At 45.9% G+C, this 22,203-nt stretch overlaps 1 protein-coding gene across 8 annotated transcripts in view; it reads left to right on the top strand.

Annotated features, from left to right (window-relative positions):
* Positions 1 to 22,203, top strand: part of rapgef1b (Rap guanine nucleotide exchange factor (GEF) 1b) — an 88,839-nt gene that overhangs the window by 40,665 nt on the left and 25,971 nt on the right. For 5 of the 8 annotated variants that reach the window (XM_052525373.1, XM_052525368.1, XM_052525370.1 and 2 more), the window contains exons 5-10: positions 339 to 430; positions 530 to 670; positions 8,219 to 8,333; positions 9,161 to 9,347; positions 10,034 to 10,600; positions 10,759 to 10,976. In XM_052525373.1, the coding sequence (XP_052381333.1) occupies positions 339 to 430; positions 530 to 670; positions 8,219 to 8,333; positions 9,161 to 9,347; positions 10,034 to 10,600; positions 10,759 to 10,976 (1,320 nt within the window). The remainder of the gene's footprint in view (positions 1 to 338; positions 431 to 529; positions 671 to 8,218; positions 8,334 to 9,160; positions 9,348 to 10,033; positions 10,601 to 10,758; positions 10,977 to 22,203) is intronic. The other 3 variants (XM_052525372.1, XM_052525371.1, XM_052525369.1) reach the window with 3 other exon arrangements.

The raw sequence follows: 22,203 nt of genomic DNA, 5'->3' as shown, positions 1-22,203 counted from the left end.
CAGTCGGTGGGTCTGTGAAACGATAGCTCGCAGCTTTCCACAGCTCTCAGAGAGGGTCATAGTGTCTGTTTCTCCCTTGCCGAGCTGTGGCAAATACATTTGTCAAATAGGCCTACTTTCAAATACGTATGCTGTGGTTTGGTTAGCTTGCCTGGTACAATGTCAACAAATGGAATGGTCCTGAAAGTGCAAATACTTCAAAAGTCTTTACAACTGAATGTATTTGACCCAGGTCTGCTCTCTGACCACTCAGTTTTTGTCTAAATTATGTAATGAACAGATCTTAATCTGATTGAAAACAGTATACTGTACACATTGAAGTTGTGTGGTTCTAACAGGAGCTGGTCAAACTCACCATAAAGAAACAGGAGCAACCCTCCCCCACCACACCCAACAGACCCCCACCACCACCTATCACTACACCAGAGAGGTGAGTGAACGCACACAAACAACCCTACATACACCAGACTTTTTCCTGTCAGTCTATCTCTGTCACACACACGGACTCTCTCTCCTGTTCTGTTCCCAGCAGGTCAGAGTTGCCACTGACAGAACGGGAGAGGGAGATCCTGAGTAAGACCCCGCTCACCGAGGCTGTGACGGACATGGCAGAGGAGGACGTAGCTCCGCCCAAACCCCCCCTCCCTGGCCTGAAAATGGATGCGCTCAGGTGAGTAGCACTGGACTCCCATCTTTGGATATAATCGACAGTGGCATGCCAATAGTATGCACCAGGGCCCACTGGACTGGACTGAATATTTAGGGGCTTTTAGTTTTAGGGCCCAGAGTTTTTCCCCTGAGTCTTAAATATGGTGTATTCAACATTTTCAGTTGTGTAGGGCTTTATCTTCTCATCGCCCTGTCCTCATCTGCAATTCATTGAATTGGCTTCTTCCAGATATTTAGAGTGAGATATTTATTTAACTTGGAAGAAATTAGGAGATGAAGCTACTTGAGACTATTGAGATGCACCCATGTAGCGTGAGAGTGTTTTTTCAGTCCCGCTCAGACTCTCTTTACCTTAGTGAAACAAAAACAAATAATATTTCACTCTATGTATGAGTTGTCGCACACTGATTTCAATGAGTGAAATTGTCATTCTATCACTTTGAAGTTCCTGTTTCTGACTGTCTTAAAGCGGTCATGTTTGTTACTGTAAGTTCCCAGTGGAAAGAGAAGTTCTCCCCTGCCACAGTAATGAGAAGGAACCTGCAGTCTCGAGTGTCTGCAGTCAGACAAAAAGCAGAAGCGGTCCAGTGCCACATGGTGTAAGTGACCGCTTCTGTGGTGCTGTTGCGTGGGCACTTCTGGAAGTTTTTTCTTTTTAGAATTCTGCCAAAGAGGAATTGAAGTGAAGATAAAACTGAAACGTTTGTGCTGGTCAGCATAAATCATTTTTTTGTGCTGTTGCATGAGAACATCTGAATGTTTTATTTTAGAATTCTGCCAGAGAGGAGGTGAAGTGTAGTTAAACTGGAATGTTGATGCAAGTCAGCATGAATCATTTTTGATTGACATGATGTCAGGGTCTATTTATGAATTGGGTCTAATTGAGTCTGAAACGTGTCATGGTATCTCACAAATAGCACCCTATTCCCTGTGTAGTGCACTTCTTTTGACCAGGGCTGTAGTCTCTATCCATCATTTTCAAACAAATTTGGTAGAAAACTTTTATCTTAAAGAGGAATTATATTAATCTACAATATACAGTGCCTTCAGAAAGTATTCACACACCTTGACTTTTTCCACATTTTGTTGTTACAGCCTGAATTTAACATTTTAAATTGATTAAATTGAGATTTTGTGAATTTCCCACAATGTCAAAGTGGATTTTGTTTTATTTTTACAAACTATAAAGAGTAAACATTTGTTTAACAAGTCACATAAGTTGTGTGGACTAAGTTGTGTGCAATAATAGTGTCTAACATGCTTTTTGAATGACTACCTCATCTCTGTACCCCCACACATACAATTATCTGTAAGGTCTCTCAGTGAATTTCAAACACAGGTTCAACCACAAAGACCAGGGAGTTTTTCCAATGCCTCGAAAAGAAGGGCACCTATTGTTAGATGTAAAAATAATTAAAGCGCACAGTGAATATCCCTTTGAGCACAGTGAAGTTATTAATTACACTTTGGTTGGTGTATCAAAACACCCAGTCACTACAAAGATACAGGCATCCTTCCTAACTCAGTTGCTGGAGAGGAAGTTAGTTTAATGGCTGTGATAGCAGAAAACTGATGATGGATCATCAACATTGTAGTTACTCCACAATACTAACCTAAATGAGAGTAAAAAGAAGGAAGCCTGTGCAGAATTTCTTTTTTACAAAACATGCATCCGGTTTGCAATAAGGCACTAAAGTATTACTGCAAAAAATGTGTAAAAGAAATTAACTTTGTCTTGAATCAAAGCATTATGTTTGGGGCAAACACATCACTGACTATCACTCTTTATGCACTGCTCAAAAAAATAAAGGGAACACTTAAACAACACAATGTAACTCCAAGTCAATCACACTTCTGTGAAATCAAACTGTCCACTTAGGAAGCAACAATGATTGACAATAAATCTCACATGCTGTTGTGGAAATTATAGGCAATTAGCAAGACACCCCCAATAAAGGAGTGGTTCTGCATGTGGGGACCACAGACCACTTCTCAGTTCCTATGCTTCTTGGCTGATGTTTTGGTCACTTTTGAATGCTGGCGGTGCTTTCACTCTAGCGGTAGCATGAGACTGAGTCTACAACCCACACAAGTGGCTCAGGTAGTGCAGCTCATCCAGGATGGCACATCAATGCGAGATCTGGCAAGAAGGTTTGCTGTGTCTGTCAGCGTTGTGTCCAGAGCATGGAGGCGCTACCAGGAGACAGGCCAGCACATCAGGAGATGTGGAGGAGGCCGTAGGAGGGCAACAACCCAGCAGCAGGACCGCTACCTCCGCCTTTGTGCAAGGAGGATCACTGCCAGAGCCCTGCAAAATGACCTCCAGCAGGCCACAAATGTGCATGTGTCTGCTCAAACGGTCAGAAACAGACTCCATGAGGGTGGTATGAGGGCCCGACGTCCACAGGTGGGGGTTGTGCTTACAGCCCAACACCGTGCAGGACGTTTTTAATTTGCCAGAGAACACCAAGATTGGCAAATTTGCCACTGGCGCCCGGTGCTCTTCACAGATGAAAGCAGGTTCACACTGAGCACATGTGACAGTCTGGAGACGCCGTGGAGAACGTTGTGCTGCCTGCAACATCCTCCAGCATGACCGGTTTGGCGGTGGGACAGTCATGGTGTGGGGTGGCATTTCTTTGGGGGGCCGCACAGCCCTCCATGTGCTCGCCAGAGGTAGCCTGACTGCCATTAGGTACTGAGATGAGCTTCTCAGACCCCTTGTGAGACCATATGCTGGTATGGTTGGCCCTGGGTTCCTCCTAATGCAAGACAATGCTAGACTTCATGTGGCTGGAGTGTGTCAGCAGTTCCTATAAGAGGAAGGCATTGATGCTATGGACTGACCCACCCGTTCCCCAGACCTGAATCCAATTGAGCACATCTGGGACATCATGTCTCGCTCCATCCACCAATGCCACAGACTGTCCAGGAGTTGGCGGATGCTTTAGTCCAGGTCGGGGAGGAGATCCCTCAGGAGACCAACTGCCACCTCATCAGGAGCATGCCCAGGCATTGTAGGGAGGTCATACAGGCACGTGGAGGCCACACACACTACTGAGCCTCATTTTGACTTGTTTTAAGGACATTACATCAAAGTTGGATCAGCCTGTTGTGGTTTTCCACTTTAATTTTGAGTGTGACTCCAAATCCAGACCTCCATGGGTTGATAAATTTGATTTCCATTGATCATTTTTGTGTGATTTTGTTGTCAGCACATTCAACTATGTAAAGAAAAAAGTATTTAATAAGAATATTTCATTCATTCAGATCTAGGATGTGTTATTTTAGTGTTCCCTTTATTTTTTTGAGCAGTGTATTTTCAAGCATGGAGGTGGCTGCATCGTGTTATGGATATGCTCATCATCGTCAAGGGCTAGGTTTTTTTTTTTTTGGGGGAGCTTAGCACAGGCACAATCCTAGAGGAAAACCTGGTTCAGTCTGCTTTCCAAACAGACACTGGGAGACAAGTTCACCTTTCAGAAGGATAATAACCTGAAACTCAAAGCCAAATATACACTGGAGTTGCTTAGCTAGACAACATTGAATGTTCTTGAGTGGCCTAGTTAAGGTTTTGACCTAAATCATTTTGAGAATCTATGGCAAGACTTGAAATTGGCTGTCTAGCAATGATCAACAACCAACTTGACAGATCTTTTTTTTTATATATATTTTTCACCTTTTATTTTTCACCTTTATTTAACCAGGTAGGCAAGTTGAGAACAAGTTCTCATTTACAATTGCGACCTGGCCAAGATAAAGCAAAGCAGTTCGACACATACAACGACACAGAGTTACACATGGAGTAAAACACACATACATAAAAATAAGTCTATATACGATGTGAGCAAATGAGGTGAGATAAGGGAGGTAAAGGCAAAAAAAGGCCATGGTGGCAAAGTTAATACAATATATTAAGTAAAACACTGGAATGGTAGATTTGCAGTGGAAGAATGTGCGAAGTAGAAATAGAAATAATAGGGTGCAAAGAAGCTAAATAAATAAATAAAATAAAGACAGTAGGGAAAGAGGTAGTTGTTTGGGCTAAATTATAGGTGGGCTATGTACAGGTGCAGTAATCTGTGAGCTGCTCTGACAGTTGGTGCTTAAAGCTAGTGAGGGAGATAAGTGTTTCCAGTTTCAGAGATTTTTGTAGTTCGTTCCAGTCATTGGCAGCAGAGAAATGGAAGGAGAGGCGGCCAAAGAAAGAATTGGTTTTGGGGGTGACCAGAGAGATATACCTGCTGGAGCGCGTGCTACAGGTGGGTGATGCTATGGTGACCAGCGAGCTGAGATAAGGGGGGACTTTACCTAGCAGGGTCTTGTAGATGACATGGAGCCAGTGGGTTTGGCGACGAGTATGAAGCGAGGGCCAGCCAACTAGAGCGTACAGGTCGCAATGGTGGGTAGTATATGGGGCTTTGGTGACAAAACGGATTGCACTGTGATAGACTGCATCCAATTTGTTGTGTAGGGTATTGGAGGCTATTTTGTAAATGACATCGCCGAAGTCGAGGATTGGTAGGATGGTCAGTTTTACAAGGGTATGTTTGGCAGCATGAGTGAAGGATGTTTTGTTGCGAAATAGGAAGCCAATTCTAGATTTAACTTTGGATTAGAGATGTTTGATGTGGGTCTGGAGAAAGGAGAGTTTACAGTCTATCCAGAAACCTAGGTATTTGTAGTTATCCACATATTCTAAGTCAGAGCCGTCCAGAATAGTGATGTTGGACAGGCGGGCAGGTGCAGGCAGCGATCGGTTGAAGAGCATGCATTTAGTTTTACTTGTATTTAAGAGCAATTGGAGGCCACGGAAGGAGAGTTGTATGGCATTGAAGCTTGCCTAGAGGGTTGTTAACACAGTGTCCAAAGAAGGGCCAGAAGTATACAGAATGGTGTCGTCTGCGTAGAGGTGGATCAGAGACTCACCAGCAGCAAGAGCGACATCATTGATGTATACAGAGAAGAGAGTCAGTCCAAGAATTAACCCTGTGGCACCCCCATAGAGATTGCCAGAGGTCCGGACAGCAGACCCTCCGATTTGACACACTGAACTCTTATCAGAGAAGTAGTTGGTGAACCAGACGAGGCAATCATTTGACAAACCAAGGCTGTCGAGTCTGTCGATGAGGATGTGGTGATTGACAGAGTCGAAAGCCTTGGCCAGATCAATGAATACGGCTGCACAGTAATGTTTCTTATCGATGGCGGTTAACATATCGTTTAGGACCTTGAGCGTGCCTGAGGTGCACCCATGACCAGCTCTGAAACCAGATTGCATAGCAGAGAAGGTATGGTGAGATTCGAAATGGTCGGTAATCTGTTTGTTGACTTGGCTTTCGAAGACCTTAGAAAGGCAGGGTAGGATAGATATAGGTCTGTAGCAGTTTGGGTCAAGAGTGTCCCCGCCTTTGAAGATGGGGATGACCGCAGCTGCTTTCCAATCTTTGGGAATCTCAGACGACACGAAAGAGAGGTTGAACAGGCTAGTAATAGGGGTGGCAACAATTTCAGCAGATAATTTTAGAAAGGAAGGGTCCAGATTGTCTAGCCCGGCTGATTTGTAGGGGTCCAGATTTTGCAGCTCTTTCAGAACATCAGCTGACTGGATTTGGGAGAAGGAGAAATGTGGAAGGCTTTGGCGAGTTGCTGTGGGGGGTGCAGTGCTGTTGACCGGGGTAGGAGTAGCCAGGTGGAAAGCATGGCCAGCCATAGAAAAATGCTTATTGAAATTCTCAATTATAGTGGATTTATCAGTGGTGACAGTGTTTCCTATCTTCAGTGCAGTGGGCAGCTGGGAGAAGGTGTTCTTATTCTCCATGGACTTTACAGTGTCCCAGAACGTTTTTTAGTTAGACTTAATTCTTCCTGCTGTTGAGGATATGGTTGGGACATTGTTGGGGGAAACGGCTCCCGAAAAACTATACAGACAATATCTTCATCAAACAACACTGTTTCACGACGCATCAGTGACATGGCAGGAGGTGTTTTGAAACAATTACTACTTTGCATACAAACCAGTGAATTGTATGTGTTGCAGCTGGATGAGTCACAGCTCCTGCTATATGTCCGTTAAGTTTATGTGGGGTCAATTAAGGAAGACAACCTCTTCTGAAAACTACTGGAAACCAGGACAACATGAGAGGATATTTTTAAAGTACTAGACAGCTTTGTGACATCAAATGGACTTTGGTGGTCAAGATGTGTTGGTATCTGTACTGTTGGCGCAAAAGCCATGACAGGGAGACAACGTGGAGTGGTAATGGGCATGCAAGCAGTTGCTCCCGACGCCACTTGGGTAAACTGCAGCATCCACCGAGAGGCTCTTGCTGCCTAGGGAATGCCTGACAGCTTGAAAGATGTTTTGGACACTACAGTGAAAATGGTTAACTTTTTTAAAGCAAGGCCCCTGAACTCTTGTGTATTTTCTGCATTATGCAATGATATGGGCAGCGACCATGTAACGCTTTTACAACATTTTTTACAACATACAATGATGGCAAAAACAACATTTGAGAGTGCGCTGACCCTGGTGCTAGAGGGAGTACGCAGCTGGAGGATGAACGTTCGAAGGGGTACGGGACTATAAAACGTTTGGGAACTACTGGCCTAGATGATCTTCTCCTCTTTAGTGGAAAAAGGGTTGTCATAAGAGGTGGTGAAACGGAAGGTGGTAGACAGGCATTCATTTTCGCTGGGCTTAAGGAAGTGGAGCTATGAAAAATCCATAGGCCTTTGACTTGGCCGGAAGATTAGATCACAACCTTGAATATTACTACTAGGCTTTTGAGGTGCACTGCTGTCTGTCTCTCTTTACTTTGTCTTCCTCTCTCTTTCACTCTGTCTCTGTCTCTATCTACTTCCCATCCCTCTCTCCATGTTGTCCTGGGAACAGAGCACACTTGGCTACTGGCCCCACTTTCGCTGGCCAACGGAGATCCACAAAGACTGACACGTACGTTAGCCAGTAGGGTCATCCCCCTGCATTGTGACATCCTGCTTCCTTAACTGTCCAATCCCGTCCCCGGAAGAGTCTTGATAGGTGGAGGGCCTGATTGGTGGAGTGTCTTGTCTTGCATGCTTGAGTTCCTAATTATGCGTCATTGCATCACGCCATACAATGAAGCCCTCATCCAATCAGGAAAAGCTTGGTGCATGAGTATGTACCAATGATGTCGTCATATAAACATTCATATATGTATCTGTTTGGTGTGTATATATCATAACTGTCATCACTTTCCTAGTCATGGTCCCACATGTATCCTTGACCTGCTGATTTTATGTTGTGCCTTTAAATCTGCCATTGACTTGTGATGATTGCAGTATGATAACCTGGAAAGCCCAACTTCTGTTTGGGCTACTCCAGAGGTGATCGCAAAAGAGGCATTAAGCAGGAAATACTGATATTACCATAACAAACCCTCAGTGTCATATCCCACAATCTTGCTCAAGTAGCAGTAAACTGTGTTTTTTTTTTTGTCAGTCTGGTTGGGTATCAGAAGCCTAAAAACCTCCATTCTCACAGATTGTCCTACTTCTCTCTCTCCAGCCCTCCTCCAGCTTTGCCCCCAAAGAAGCGTCAGTCGGCCTCGTCGCCCACCCGTGTAGCAGTGGTGGCCACCATGAGCCGCGGCTCCAGCCTGCCCTGCAGCGTCCACAGTCAGGTACCACCAACCCACACCAAGGGTTATGGTTGAATAACACCCATTTACTCGATAGTAATACTGTGGTCTTGTACACTGGTCTACTATAGAGCATCTGCATCAGAGTATGATCAGGGTGGATTACCAGACTATAGTGAAATAACGTGTTACATAACTAGTGACTGACTAAATCAGATTTGATTAGGCCGGCCATTACTGGATCATATATCCACAGTTTTCTATTGTTTGATGAAACTGACTGTGTAGCCGACTTAACTGGTTTCTCCTTTGATTGTCTGTCTGTGTATATGTGCCTGCCTGTCTCTGTCTGTCTCTATGTCTGTCTCTATGTCTGTCTCTATGTCTGTCTCTATGTCTGTCTCTATGTCTGTCTCTATGTCTGTCTCTATGTCTGTCTCTATGTCTGTCTCTATGTCTGTCTCTATGTCTGTCTCTATGTCTGTCTCTATGTCTGTCTCTATGTCTGTCTCTATGTCTGTCTCTATGTCTGTCTCTATGTCTGTCTCTATGTCTGTCTCTATGTCTGTCTCTATGTCTGTCTCTATGCCTGTCTCTATGCCTGTCTCTATGTCTGTCTCTATGTCTGTCTCTATGTCTGTCTCTATGTCTGTCTCTATGTCTGTCTCTATGTCTGTCTCTATGTCTGTCTCTATGTCTGTCTCTATGCCTGTCTCTATGCCTGTCTCTATGCCTGTCTCTATGCCTGTCTCTATGCCTGTCTCTATGCCTGTCTCTATGCCTGTCTCTATGCCTGTCTCTATGCCTGTCTCTATGCCTGTCTCTATGCCTGTCTCTATGCCTGTCTCTCTGTCTGTCTGTGTGTGCAGCAGCAGGACTATGAGCAGGAGTTCCTCCAGAGGCGTTTCTCAGGGGGCAGCCAGTCGTATGGGTGCGACTCTCAGCGCCTCTCGCCCTACAGCAGCATGGGGAAGCTCAGCAGGTCTGAAGAGCAGCTCTGCTCCATGGAACAGGACAGTGGACAGTGCTCCAGAAATACTAGCTGTGAGACACTGGGTAGGGGCACAAACACATATACATACAATTAGACAGTTATCATAGTCAAATCATATCAAATGTATTTATATAGCCCTTCGTACATCAGCTGATATCTCAAAGTGCTGTACAGAAACCCAGCCTAAAACCCCAAACAGCAAGCAATGCAGGTGTAGAAGCACGGTGGCTAGGAAAAACTCCCTAGAAAGGCCTAGAAAGGCCAAAACCTAGGAAGAAACCTAGAGAGGAACCAGGCTATGTGGGGTGGCCAGTCCTCTACTGGCTGTGCTGGGTGGAGATTATAACAGGACATGGCCAAGATGTTCAAATGTTCATAAATGACCAGCATGGTCAAATAATAATAATCACAGGCAGAATAGTTGAAACTGGAGCAGCAGCACGGCCAGGTGGACAAGTCACGGTTGATCTTTATACACTGTCTGTAGCGAAATAGAAAAACACACATTTTTGAACGTGCGTACTTTCTTGCACACAATGAAAATACACACAATAGAATGTAAAGATGGACAAAAATACATAGACTGAACAAACACCCACTTTACATTTCAACAGCCTCACCTAACCACAAACACTTGTTATTTTCTCTACAAATGTCCCCCTCTCTAACCTTTTGTCTCTCTCTTACAACACATTTCACTGCACCTATCTGGTGTATGCGACAGTAAAAACCTATATTTTTTCTCCAGACAACACAGAGAGTTACGACCCCGACTATGACTTCCTCCACCAGGACCTCGCTGTCTTCACAGGGGACACCCACCTGCCCTCCACTACCACCCCCTCAGGGGTCATGTCCCTGTCCCCCCTCCCCGAGTCCCACAGTGAGTGCTCCTCCCCCGTGCCTCCTCACGCCCAGTTCAGGTCACCACCCGCCCCACACCACCAACAACCCCACCCACCCCAGTCTGAGTACTGGACCCCCCAGCCCAGTTCCCACATCATCCCCTTGCAACTATCCCGCATCAGTGCTCCTCCAGCATTACCCCAGAAGAAGCGCCGCAGCTCCCAGGTTTCACCTTATCAGGATGGGTGTGGCTCCTCGGGGGGACCCCTCAACGAGAGGTCCCCTTCCCAATACGAAAACCTGTCGGAGGAGGAGCTGCTGCACCCCACACCACCCTTTCCCCTCTTCACTCCCAACTCGCCCATGCCCCAGAGCAACGGGGGAGTGTTCGTGACCCAGTACCTGGCTAGCGAGAACGCCGACCTGCCCTCTAGTCCACCGCCACTGCCTGAGAAGAGGAACAAGCACGGTGAGTGGCAGAGGGAGAGATGGAGAGGGGGGTGTGCTTGAGAAAAGAAGGGATAGGACTGGAAGAGATGGAGGGAAAGAAAATTGAGGCTGGTAGTGTGCGTGTTTAACGTTTCACTTGAATCACTTTTAATCTCCTGCTATGTAATCTCCCTCCAGTCCTGGCGTACATGCAGTTTGTGGAGGACTACTCAGAGCCCCAGCCCTCAGTGTTCTACCAGACCCCACAGAATGAGAGCATCTATGAGCAGAGGAACAAACGCTTCCAGGACGTCTATGGCCTCAACGACTCCTTCAGCAGCACCGACTCGGTCCACGAGCCCCTTCCCATACCCCTTTCCCCCCCCCCCGCCCTGCCCCCCAAGAAGAGGCAGCTGGTGAGTGTGTGTGATCACCCTCAAGTCTTCAACCCCCCGCTCAAACATTCTGGGAGCCCTTATTGGCTACGCCACCTCAGAATTTCTCAATTCTCTATAGAGGTCTTGTTTCAGAAGGACACTAGAGATTGATGCATTGGTTGTGAAGGTGGAGCGTGCCAGTGCACACTATGGGAAAAGTGTGAAGAATAGGGTCCCAAGGTTCTTTGTGTGAGGTCTCCTCTCCAGGTGGACATCCATGTGGTCATGGTTGAGTGCTGAAAGGTTAAATGTTTTACTCATAGAGGTTTAATGTTGATGATTTAACACTTCTAACTTAGTTCATTTAAGTCATTTAGCAGACGCTCTTATCCAGAGCGACTTACAAATTGGTGCATTCACCTTATGACATCCAGTGGAACAGCCACTTTACAATAGTGCATCTAAATATTTTAAGGGGGGGGGGGTGAGAAGGATTACTTTATCCTATCCTAGGTATTCCTTAAAGAGGTGGGGTTTCAGGTGTCTCCGGAAGGTGGTGATTGACTCCGCTGTCCTGGCGTCGTGAGGGATTTGTTCCACCATTGGGGGCCAGAGCAGCGAACAGTTTTGACTGGGCTGAGCGGGAACTGTACTTCCTCAGTGGTAGGGAGGCGAGCAGGCCAGAGGTGGATGAATGCAGTGCCCTTGTTTGGGTGTAGGGCCTGATCAGAGCCTGGAGGTACTGAGGTGCCGTTCCCCTCACAGCTCCGTAGGCCAGCACCATGGTCTTGTAGCGGATGCGAGCTTCAACTGGAAGCCAGTGGAGAGAGCGGGGTGACGTGAGAGAACTTGGGAAGGTTGAACACCAGACAGGCTGCGGCGTTCGGGATGAGTTGTAGTGGTTTAATGGCACAGGCAGGGAGCCCAGCCAACAGCGAGTTGCAGTAATCCAGACGGGAGATGACAAGTGCCTGGATTAGGACCTGCGCCGCTTCCTGTGTGAGGCAGGGTCGTACTCTGCGGATGTTGTAGAGCATGAACCTACAGGAACGGGCCACCGCCTTGATGTTAGTTGAGAACGACAGGGTGTTGTCCAGGATCACGCCAAGGTTCTTAGCGCTCTGGGAGGAGGACACAATGGAGTTGTCAACCGTGATGGCGAGATCATGGAACGGGCAGTCCTTCCCCGGGAGGAAGAGCAGCTCCGTCTTCCCGAGGTTCAGCTTGAGGTGGTGATCCGTCATCCACACTGATATGTCTGCCAGACATGCAGAGATGCGATTCGCCACCTGGTCATCAGAAGGAGGAAAGGAGAAGATTAATTGTGTGTCGTCTGCATAGCAATGATAGGAGAGACCATGTGAGGTTATGACAGAGCCAAGTGACTTGGTGTATAGCGAGAATAGGAGAGGGCCTAGAACAGAGCCCTGGGGGACACCAGTGGTGAGAGCGCGTGGTGAGGAGACAGATTCTCGCCATGCCACCTGGTAGGAGCGACCTGTCAGGTAGGACGCAATCCAAGCGTGGGCCGCGCCGGAGATGCCCAACTCGGAGAGGGTGGAGAGGAGGATCTGATGGTTCACAGTATCGAAGCTAGCCGATAGGTCAAGAAGGATGAGAGCAGAGGAGAGAGAGTTAGCTTTAGCAGTGCGGAGCGCCTCCGTGATACTGAGAAGAGCAGTCTCAGTTGAATGACTAGTCTTGAAATCTGACTGATTTGGATCAAGAAGGTCATTCTGAGAGAGATAGCGGGAGAGCTGGCCCTGGACGGCACGTTCAAGAGTTTTGGAGAGAAAAGAAAGAAGGGATACTGGTCTGTAGTTGTTGACATCGGAGGGATCGAGTGTAGGTTTTTTCAGAAGGGGTGCAACTCTCACTCTCTTGAAGACGGAAGGGACGTAGCCAGCGGTCAGGGATGAGTTGATGAGCGAGGTGAGGTAAGGGAGAAGGTCTCCGGAAATGGTCTGGAGAAGAGAGGAGGGGATAGGGTCAAGCGGGCAGGTTGTTGGGCGGCCGGCCGTCACAAGACGCGAGATTTCATCTGGAGAGAGAGGGGAGAAAGAGGTCAGAGCACAGGGTAGGGCAGTGTGAGCAGAACCAGCGGTGTCGTTTGACTTAGCAAACGAGGATCGGATGTCGTCGACCTTCTTTTCAAAATGGTTGACGAAGTCATCTGCAGAGAGGGAGGAGGATTCAGGAGGGAGGAGAAGGTGGCAAAGAGCTTCCTAGGGTTAGAGGCAGATGCTTGGAATTTAGAGTGGTAGAAAGTGGCTTTAGCAGCAGAGACAGAGGAGGAAAATGTAGAGAGGAGGGAGTGAAAGGATGCCAGGTCCGCAGGGAGGCGAGTTTTCCTCCATTTCCGCTCGGCTGCCCGGAGCCCTGTTCTAGTTCCATGTCAACAATTAAACATGGTAATCTAAAAGGTGAACGTTTAACCCCCTGTGGTGAAACTGAAACAGTGAGGTCATGGTCGTGCAACATTAGTTGCCTAGGGGTCAAAGGTGAGGTGTCCGATTTTGACTGGGGTCATTTATGCTGTATGACACCCCAGAAGACAGTTGACTGTCTATAGGTCAGTTGCAACCAGAACACGTGTCAATGAAGAGCAGGGTCGTGTTCATTAGGGCATGTGATGGGGGCAAAAATTCAAACGTGCAACAGGAAAGGAAAAGGGACCTTTCTTATTGGACCCTCTCTGTTTCAGTCCTTTTTGAACACGACATAGAAGAAAAACTCTGAGGTCATTTGTACTCGTCAGGTTGGTTGTTGGCTGGAAAGGACAAGAGTCCAAAGCTGCATTCTTGCAGGAAGCCATTTCTCCATCCATCTCTCGCTGGTATCTCTCGCTGGTTTGGTTCAGTCTGCCTAGTCTCTCGTTCTCTTGTTTTTTCTTCTCTTGCTCTCATTTTTCTCTTTTTCTCAGTCAATCAGTCTATAGAGGGGAGAGCTGTGGGGGAGGGACTAGGGAGGTCAGATCGATTTTCAGGTTAATGGGGATTGGTTCAACATAACTGGGGATTGAGGTGTCAAGTGGTGAGGTTAGACTATGCATTAACCTGTATAGATAAAACCTTTATGGTGTCACCAGTTAGACACTTGTGTCGTTTGATTTGTCAGACTAGACCTGGGTAGAGGCTGGTGGGAGGAGCTATAGGAGGAAGGGCTCATTGTAATGTCTGGAACAGAATCTATGGAACAGAGTCAAACATGTGGTTTCCATATGTTTGATGTGTTTGATACCGTTTCATCTCTTCCATTCCAGCCATTACAATGAGACAGTCGGTTGTATTTTTCCTTCATCTTCTTTTTAAAAAGGGAGCTAATTTGTTTTCAGCACTTTTATTTCCATGACTGATCAAAACTTGTTTTCTCATGGCTCCCTCTTGTCCCTCTGCAGCAACATGTTTGGAACATCGAATCACAATAAAATCACAGTATAGAATCACAATATATATAGAATTGTGAGAATTGCAATACATATCCTATTGGCACCTAAGTATTGTGAGGCAATTCCCAGCCCTAACAGTAAGCAGATGTCACTTCATACAGTAGGACGACACTGAGAGAGACCGTCTGTGGGTCTTCTGCTGTCCACTAACAACTCTCTATTTTAACACTTTCCACATCTTTATTTTGATGATTTCTGTTGTAAAGTATTAGTTTCCTCCAACTGTATTTCTCTCCTCCCTCTCTCTTTCCTCCATATCCTCATCCTCCTCCTCCCTCTCTCTCTATCTGCTCCATCTCATCCTCTCTCTCTCCTGGTAATCTTGGCTGGTGGTGTAGTGGACTTAATGAGGTTGAGGCCCGGGTGGGATAAGACTGGTTTACCTCTTCATCCTATTCCTCTTGTCCAATAAGCCACCATGTCACAGGATTTACACAGCTTTGTGAGAAAAAAATAATCATTTTGACGGTGTGCCAGTGAGATAAGAAGACTGATGGGGGAGGAGAATCATATTTCAAGTGTGTTTTGGGCCTTGTAGTGGACCTGGTTTCTTTGAAGCTGTAGAGTTTGTACCATAATCAGACCATGAGAGCTTGGTAGGTTTAGCATGCCGCAGTCAGATTTGAACACTGTGAGCGAATGCAGGTGTCTGGACTTTTTGGTAACTTCTAAGCTTCTGACCCCTAATGATGCCCTTTGACTTTTGCTGACCGTGTGGCTGAACTAATTACACAGGATTCATTTTCAGTGTCAGCAACAAGGAGTCTTCTCCTTTCTCCATTGATTCCCTTCTTCTGTGGTAGATTTCTGCATGTCTGACAGTCACCATCATTACTGGTTGCTGTCCTCTGCTTAACTCTCTTTTCTGGTTCTAAAACGGCTGCTCCATCTGCTCTATATCTAGGGTAATAAAGTTTACTACTTTTCTTTCTCAATCTCTCATGTATTTGTTTCTTCCTTTTCTTCCCCTATTCCTTTTTGCTCCCTATTCTCACTGCTTATTTCTTCTTATCCATCTTTCCCCATTCTTTTTGTCTTCCATTTTCTCCTTCCTCTCTTCCTCCTCATCCTCCTCTCTGTCGTGCCACCTCCAGCCGTCATTGGTGGTGGCGGCGGAGGATGCGGGCTCTGGCCTAGGCCTCATCCTATCGGTTTCTAGCTCCTCCTACCTGAGTGGACATGCCTCGCTGACCACGCCCATGGTGAGTCTACCTGATTGGCCCTGGCGGCCCAAATTGGCAGGCCTCCAGGGCTGTGTTGTCTGGATCTGACTGTTGATAGCCCTGAATGATGTGGTTGTGTTTATCCTGAGGGGCTCACGGCCCCGCTGTTATGTTTAGCCGGTTATGATGCGTTTTGTTCGTCTCTGGGCATGGTTCCAACATTGATTATGATAAAGGTGTGCTCATGATGAACAGGTAACTGCCAAAATAATGGAAACACCAACATAAAGTGTCTTAATAAGGCATTGGGTCACCACGAGCCACCAGAACAGCTTCAATGCACCGTGGCATAGATTCTGCAAGTGTCTGGAAATCTATACCATTCTTCCACCAGAAATTCCATCAACATGTTTTGTTGATGGTGGTGGAAAATGCTGTCTCAGGCGCCGATCCATAATCTCCCATAAGTGTTTAATTGTGTTGAGATCTGGTAACTGACACACACACACTCTAATTTGATGGTATGCTGATTGCTTAATTAAGATAGCGCCAGAGAAGAAGGCGGACGTTTTACTTGTTCCTATTTTACGTGTTCTTATTGTGTTTTTTAAAACTTATTTTGTACATCATTTTGCTGCTACTGTCTCTTATGACCGAAAATATAATCTGCACATCAGACCTGCATAACTCACCACAAACTGGCAGAATCCTTTTTTTCTTCTTTAACCTCTCTAGGGTAGGGGTCAGCATTCGGAATTTTGGATGAAAAGCCCAAATTAAACGGCCTGCTACTCGGGCCCAGAAGATATGATATGCATACATACTGGTAGATTTGGATAGAAAACACTCTAAAGTTTCCAAAACTGTTAAAATAGTGTCTGTGAGTATAGCATAACTGATTTAGCAGGCGAAAACCTGAGAAAAATCCATTCAGGAAGTAGTTTTTTTTTGTTTTGTAGTTTTCTATTCAATGCCATTACAGTATCCATTGACTTAGGACTCCATTTGCAGTTCCTCTGCCTTCCACTAGATGTCAAATGCCTTCCACTAGATGTCAAATATTCTTATAAATGAGGGAGTAAGACCAGTCTGAACGAGTGGACCCTAACACGACGCCAAGTTTTTTTTCAGGCACATGTGCATTTCTTGTTTACCTTTTATATTGACAACGTTATTGTCCGGTTGAAATATTATAGATCATTTAAGCTAAAAAACAACCTGAGGTTTGAATATCAACATCGTTTGACATGTTTCTATGAACTTTACAGATACAATTTGGATTTTTTGTCTGATTGTTTTGACTGAGTTTGAGCCTGTGGATTACTGAAGAAAATGCGCTAACAAATTGGAGGTTTTTGGATATAAAGAGACTTCATCGAACAAAAGGAAAATTTATTTAATAAATGAATGTTTTCTGATTGCCACCATATGAAGATCATCAAAGGTAAGGGATGAATTTTATCTCTGAGTTTTGTAATGCTTCTGCATGGCTGGTTACTGTTTGTAATAATTTGTCAACTGGGCTATGTTCTGGGCTAGGTATGTTCTGGGCTAGGTATGCTTTCGCTGAAAAGCATTTTATAAATATGACACTGTGGTTGGTTTAACAAGAAGTTCATCTTTAAACCTATGTAAAAAATATGTTTTGTTTTCTGAATTTTTATAATGAGCATTTCTGAAATTGAATTTGGCGCTCTGCAACCTCTGGATGTTGGCCAGTTGGAATGCTAGCGTCCCCCATACCCTAGAGAGGTTAACAAATCCGAGGAGGCCGACGTGAATGACATACTGCTTTCCCGGGAACAGGCCCAGATCCCCGTCATTTACGTCAAGAGAAGGCGGAGAAAAAGGGGCCGGAGGCCGGGCTGCCTTCTGAGAATTCGTAGGCGATCGAATAAACTCCCACTGCCTTCCATTCTGCTAGCAAACGTACAGTCTTTGGAAAATAAAATTGATTACCTACGTGGAAGATTAAACTACCAACTTGACATTCAAAACTGTAATATCTTATGCTTCATGGAGTTGTGACTGAACGACAACATTATCAACATACAGCTGGCTGGTTATACGCTGTATCGGCAGGATAGGACTGCAGTCTAGTAAGACAAGCGGTGGAGGACTATATATTTTTGGAAATAAGATGGTGCATGATATCTAAAGAAGTTTCGAGGTTTTGGTCTCCTGAGATAGTGTGGTCTACAGCTTATCATGAGAACTCTCTAGGTAGATGGTTTCATCTGTATTTTTCGTAGCTGTCTACATACTACCACAAGCTGATGCTGGCACTAAGATCGTACTAAATGAGCTGTATTCTGCCATAAGCAAACAAACTGCTCACCCTTAGGCGGCGCTCCTAGTGACCGGATGTGGCAGGGCTTGCAAACCATTACAGGCTACAAAGGGAAGCACAGAAGAGAGCTGCCCAGTGACACGAGCCTACCAGACGAGCTAAACTACTTCTATGCTCACTTCGAGGCAAGTAACACTGGAACATGCATGAGAGCACTATCTGTTCCGGAAGACTGTGTGATCGCGCTCTACACAGCCGATGTGAGTAAGACCTTTAGACATTCACAAGGCCGCCGAGTCTGTAATACCAACATGTTTTAAGCAGATCACCATAGTCCCTGTGCCCAAGAACACTAAGGTAAGCTGCTTAAATTACTACCGACCTATAGCACTCACGTCTGTAGCCATGAAGTGCTTTGAAAGGCTGGTCATGGCTCACATCAGCAGCATTATCCCAGAAACCCTAGACCCACTCCAATTTGCATACTGCCCTAACAGATCCACAGATGATGCAATCTCTATTGCACTCCACACTGCCCTTTCCCACCTGGACAAAAGGAACACCAATGTGAGAATGCTATTCATTGACTACAGCTCAGCGTTCAACACCATAGTGCCCTCAAAGCTCATCACTAAGCTAAGGACCCTGGGACTAAACACCTCCCTCTGCAACTGGATCCTGGACTTCCTGACGGGCCGCCCCCAGGTGGTAAGGGTAGGTAACAACACATCCGCCACGCTGATCCTCAACACAGGGGCCCCTCCTGTACTCCCTGTTCACTCATGACTGCACAGCCAGGCACAACTCCAACACCATCATTAAGTTTGCAGATGACACAACAGTGGTAGGCCTGATCACAGACAACAACGAGACAGCCTATAGGGAGGAGGTCAGAGACCTGACTGCCTGGTGCCAGGACAACAACCTCTCCCTCAACGTGATCAAGACAAAGGAGATGATTGTGGACTACGGGGAAAAAGAGGACCAAGCACGCCCCCATTCTCATTGACGGGGTTGTAGTGGAGCAGGTTGAGAGTTTCAAGTTCCTTAGCGTCCACATCACTAACAAACTAACATGGTCCAAGCACACCAATACAGTCGTGAAGAGGGCACGACAAAACCTATTCCCCCTCAGGAGACTTTTAAATATTTGGCATGAGTCCTCAGCTCCTCAAAAAGTTCTATAGCTGCACCATCGAGAGCATGGTTGCATCACTGCATGGTACAAAAACCAAGATTTCGTCCCATGTAAATATGGTCTTTTTCGGTTTTGTTTTTGTGTACATTTCATTATCTGTCTCTTTTTCCATTTTCAAATTAAATATGCCTTCCTGCAACTCGCCTCACCCAGTGTGGTACGGATCTGCTATTTTTTAGACCTTATAGCTGAAACCTCCATCAGGAGCTAGCCAGCTAATTAGCTACTAGCTTTTCAGTCATTGTTAGCTACTGCTAGCGGTTTTTACCTTTTTAGCTCGAACTTCAGTCGCTTCAGCCCGGATAGCCTGGATAATACCTGCCAGTCTGCACAGTATGATATCAGCCCTGAGCATATCGGACTGATCCCCCCCCCCTCCCACTACATCACCGGAATTATCAAGGAACCTATCAGGTACAACCTCAAATCCGTAAACATGGGCACCCTCATAGATATCATCCTGACCAACCTGCCCTCTAAATACACCTCTACTGTTTTCAACCAGGATCTCATCGATTACTGCTTCATTCCCTGTGTTCGTTATGGGTTCGCTGTCAAACAACCACCCCTCATCACTGTCAAGCGCTCCCTAACACACTTCTAATCGACCTGGCCTGGGTATCCTGGAAGCATATTGACCTCATCGTGTCAGTAGAGGACCCCTGGTTATTCTTTAAAAGTGCTTTCCTCACCATCTTAAATAAGCATGCCCCTTTCAAAAAATGTAGAACTAAGAACAGATATAGACTTCAGCCACCCTAGTCATAGACTGTTCTCTCTGCTACCACACGGCAAGTGGTACCGGAGCGCCAAGTCTAGGTCCAAGAGGCTTCTAAAACAGCTTCTATCGCCAAGCCATAAAACTCCTGAATATCTAATCAAATGGCTACCCAAGTATTTACATAGCCCCATCCCTCTTTTACACCGCTGCTAAAGCGCTGTTATCATCTATGCATAGTCACTTTAATAACTCTACCTACATGTACATATTACCTCAATTGACTCTGTACCGGTACCCTCTGTATATAGTCACGCTATTGTTATTTTACTGCTGCTCTTTAATTATTTGTTACTTTTGTTTCTTATTTTAATTTTTTTAACTGCATTGCTGCTTAGGAACTCGTTAGTAAGGTCTTCACTGTTGTGTTCGGTGCATGGGTCTAATACGATTAGATTCTTCTTTTTTTTTACCTTAGGAACCACAGCTGTGTGGAAGCACCTGCTTTCAATATTCTTTGTATTCCTCATTTACTCACGCGTTTCCTTTATTTTGGCAGTTACCTGTAAGTGTGTGTACGTACTACGTGTGCATTTGTTGCAGTGTGTTCTAAGCTACCCCAGGCTTTGTATCATAAGATACAAAGTAATGCGTTTTGACTTAAGAAACAACTGACACAGAAGTGGGTGCATACTGTGGAAAAAATTGGGGATAAAGAGGAGTCCTAGATTTCATTCATACACCACTCCCTAGCATACTACTCGCCAATGTCCAGTCTCTTGACAAGAAGGTTGATGAAATCCGAGCAAGAGTTGCCTTCCAGAGAGACAGTAACTTTCTTTGCTTCATGGAAACATGGCTCACTTGAGACACGCTATAGGAGTCGGTACAGCCAGCTGGTTTCTTCACGCATCGCGCCGACAGCATCTTTCTGGTAAGAAGAGGGGCGGGGGGGTACACCTTATGATTAACGAGTCGTGGTGTGATCATAACAACATACAGGAACTCAAGTCCTTCTGTTCACCTGACCTAGAATTTCTCACAATCAAATGTCGACCGCATTATCTACCAAGGGTATTCTCTTCGATTATAATCACAGCCGTATATATTCCCCCCCAAGCAGACACATCAATGGCCCTGAACAAACTTTATTTGACTCTATGTAAACTGGGAACCACATCCTGAGGCTAATCTGAAAACAAGACTCCCTAAATTCTATCAGCATATCGATTGTGCAACCAGGGCTGGTAAAATTGTTATTCTAACTTCCGCAACGCATATAAGGCCCTCCCCCGCCCTCTTCTCGGAAAAGCTGACCACGACTCCATTTTGTTGCTCCCAGCCTATAGACAGAGACTAAAACAGGAAGCTTCCGTGCTCAGGTCTGTTCAACGCTGGTCCGACCAATCTGATTCCACGCTTCAAGACTGCTTCGATCACGTGGGTTGGGATATGTTCCGCATTGCGTCCAACAACAACATTGACAAATACGCTGATTTGGTGAGCGAGTTCATTAGCAAGTGCATTGGCGATGTCGTACCCACAGCAACTATTAAAAAATTCCCAAACCAGAAACCGTGGATTGATGGCAGCATTCACGTGAAACTGAAAGGGCGAACCACTGCATTTTAGCCAGGGCAAGATGACCGGAAACGTGACCGAATACAAACAGTGTAGCTATTCCCTCCGCAAGGCAATCAAACAAGCTAAGCGTCAGTATAGAGACAAAGTAGAGTTGCAATTCAACGGCTCAGACACGAGGTATGTGGCAGGCTCTACAGTCAATCATGGATTACAAAAAGAAAACCAGCCCCGTCGCGGACCAGGATGTCTTGCTCCCAGACAGACTAAATAACTTCTTTGCTCGCTTTGAGGACAATACAGTGCCACTGACACTGCCCGCTACGAAAACCTGCGGACTCTCCTTCACTGTAGCCGATGTGAGTAAAACATTTAAACGTGTTAACCCTCGCAACGCTGCAGGCCCAGACAGCATCCCCAGCCGCGTCCTCAGAGCATGCGCGAACCAGCTGGCTGGTGTGTTTACGGACATATTCAATCAATCCTTGGCCCAGTCTGCTGTCCCCACATGCTTCAGGAGGGCCACCATTGTTCCTGTTGCCAAGAAAGCTAAGGTAACTGAGCTAAACGACTACCGCCCCGTAGCACTCATTTCCGTCATCATGAAGTGCTTTTGAGAGACTAGTCAAGGACCATATCACCTCCAGCCTACCTGACACCCTAGACCCACTCCAATTTGCTTACCGCCCCAATAGGTCCACAGACGACGCAATCGCAACCACACTGCCCTAACTCATCTGGAGAAGAGGAAGACCTATGTGAGAATGCTGTTCGACTACAGCTCAGCATTTAACACCATAGTACCCTCCAAACTCTCGACCCTGCCCTGTGCAACTGGGTAATGGACTTCCTGATGGGCCGCCCCCAG

This window comes from Oncorhynchus keta, chromosome 9, assembly GCF_023373465.1.
Source record: "Oncorhynchus keta strain PuntledgeMale-10-30-2019 chromosome 9, Oket_V2, whole genome shotgun sequence".
Classification (NCBI taxonomy): Eukaryota; Metazoa; Chordata; class Actinopteri; order Salmoniformes; family Salmonidae; genus Oncorhynchus; species Oncorhynchus keta.
Note: the sequence above shows the minus strand (reverse complement) of the source record. Positions and strands in the feature narration are given on the sequence as shown.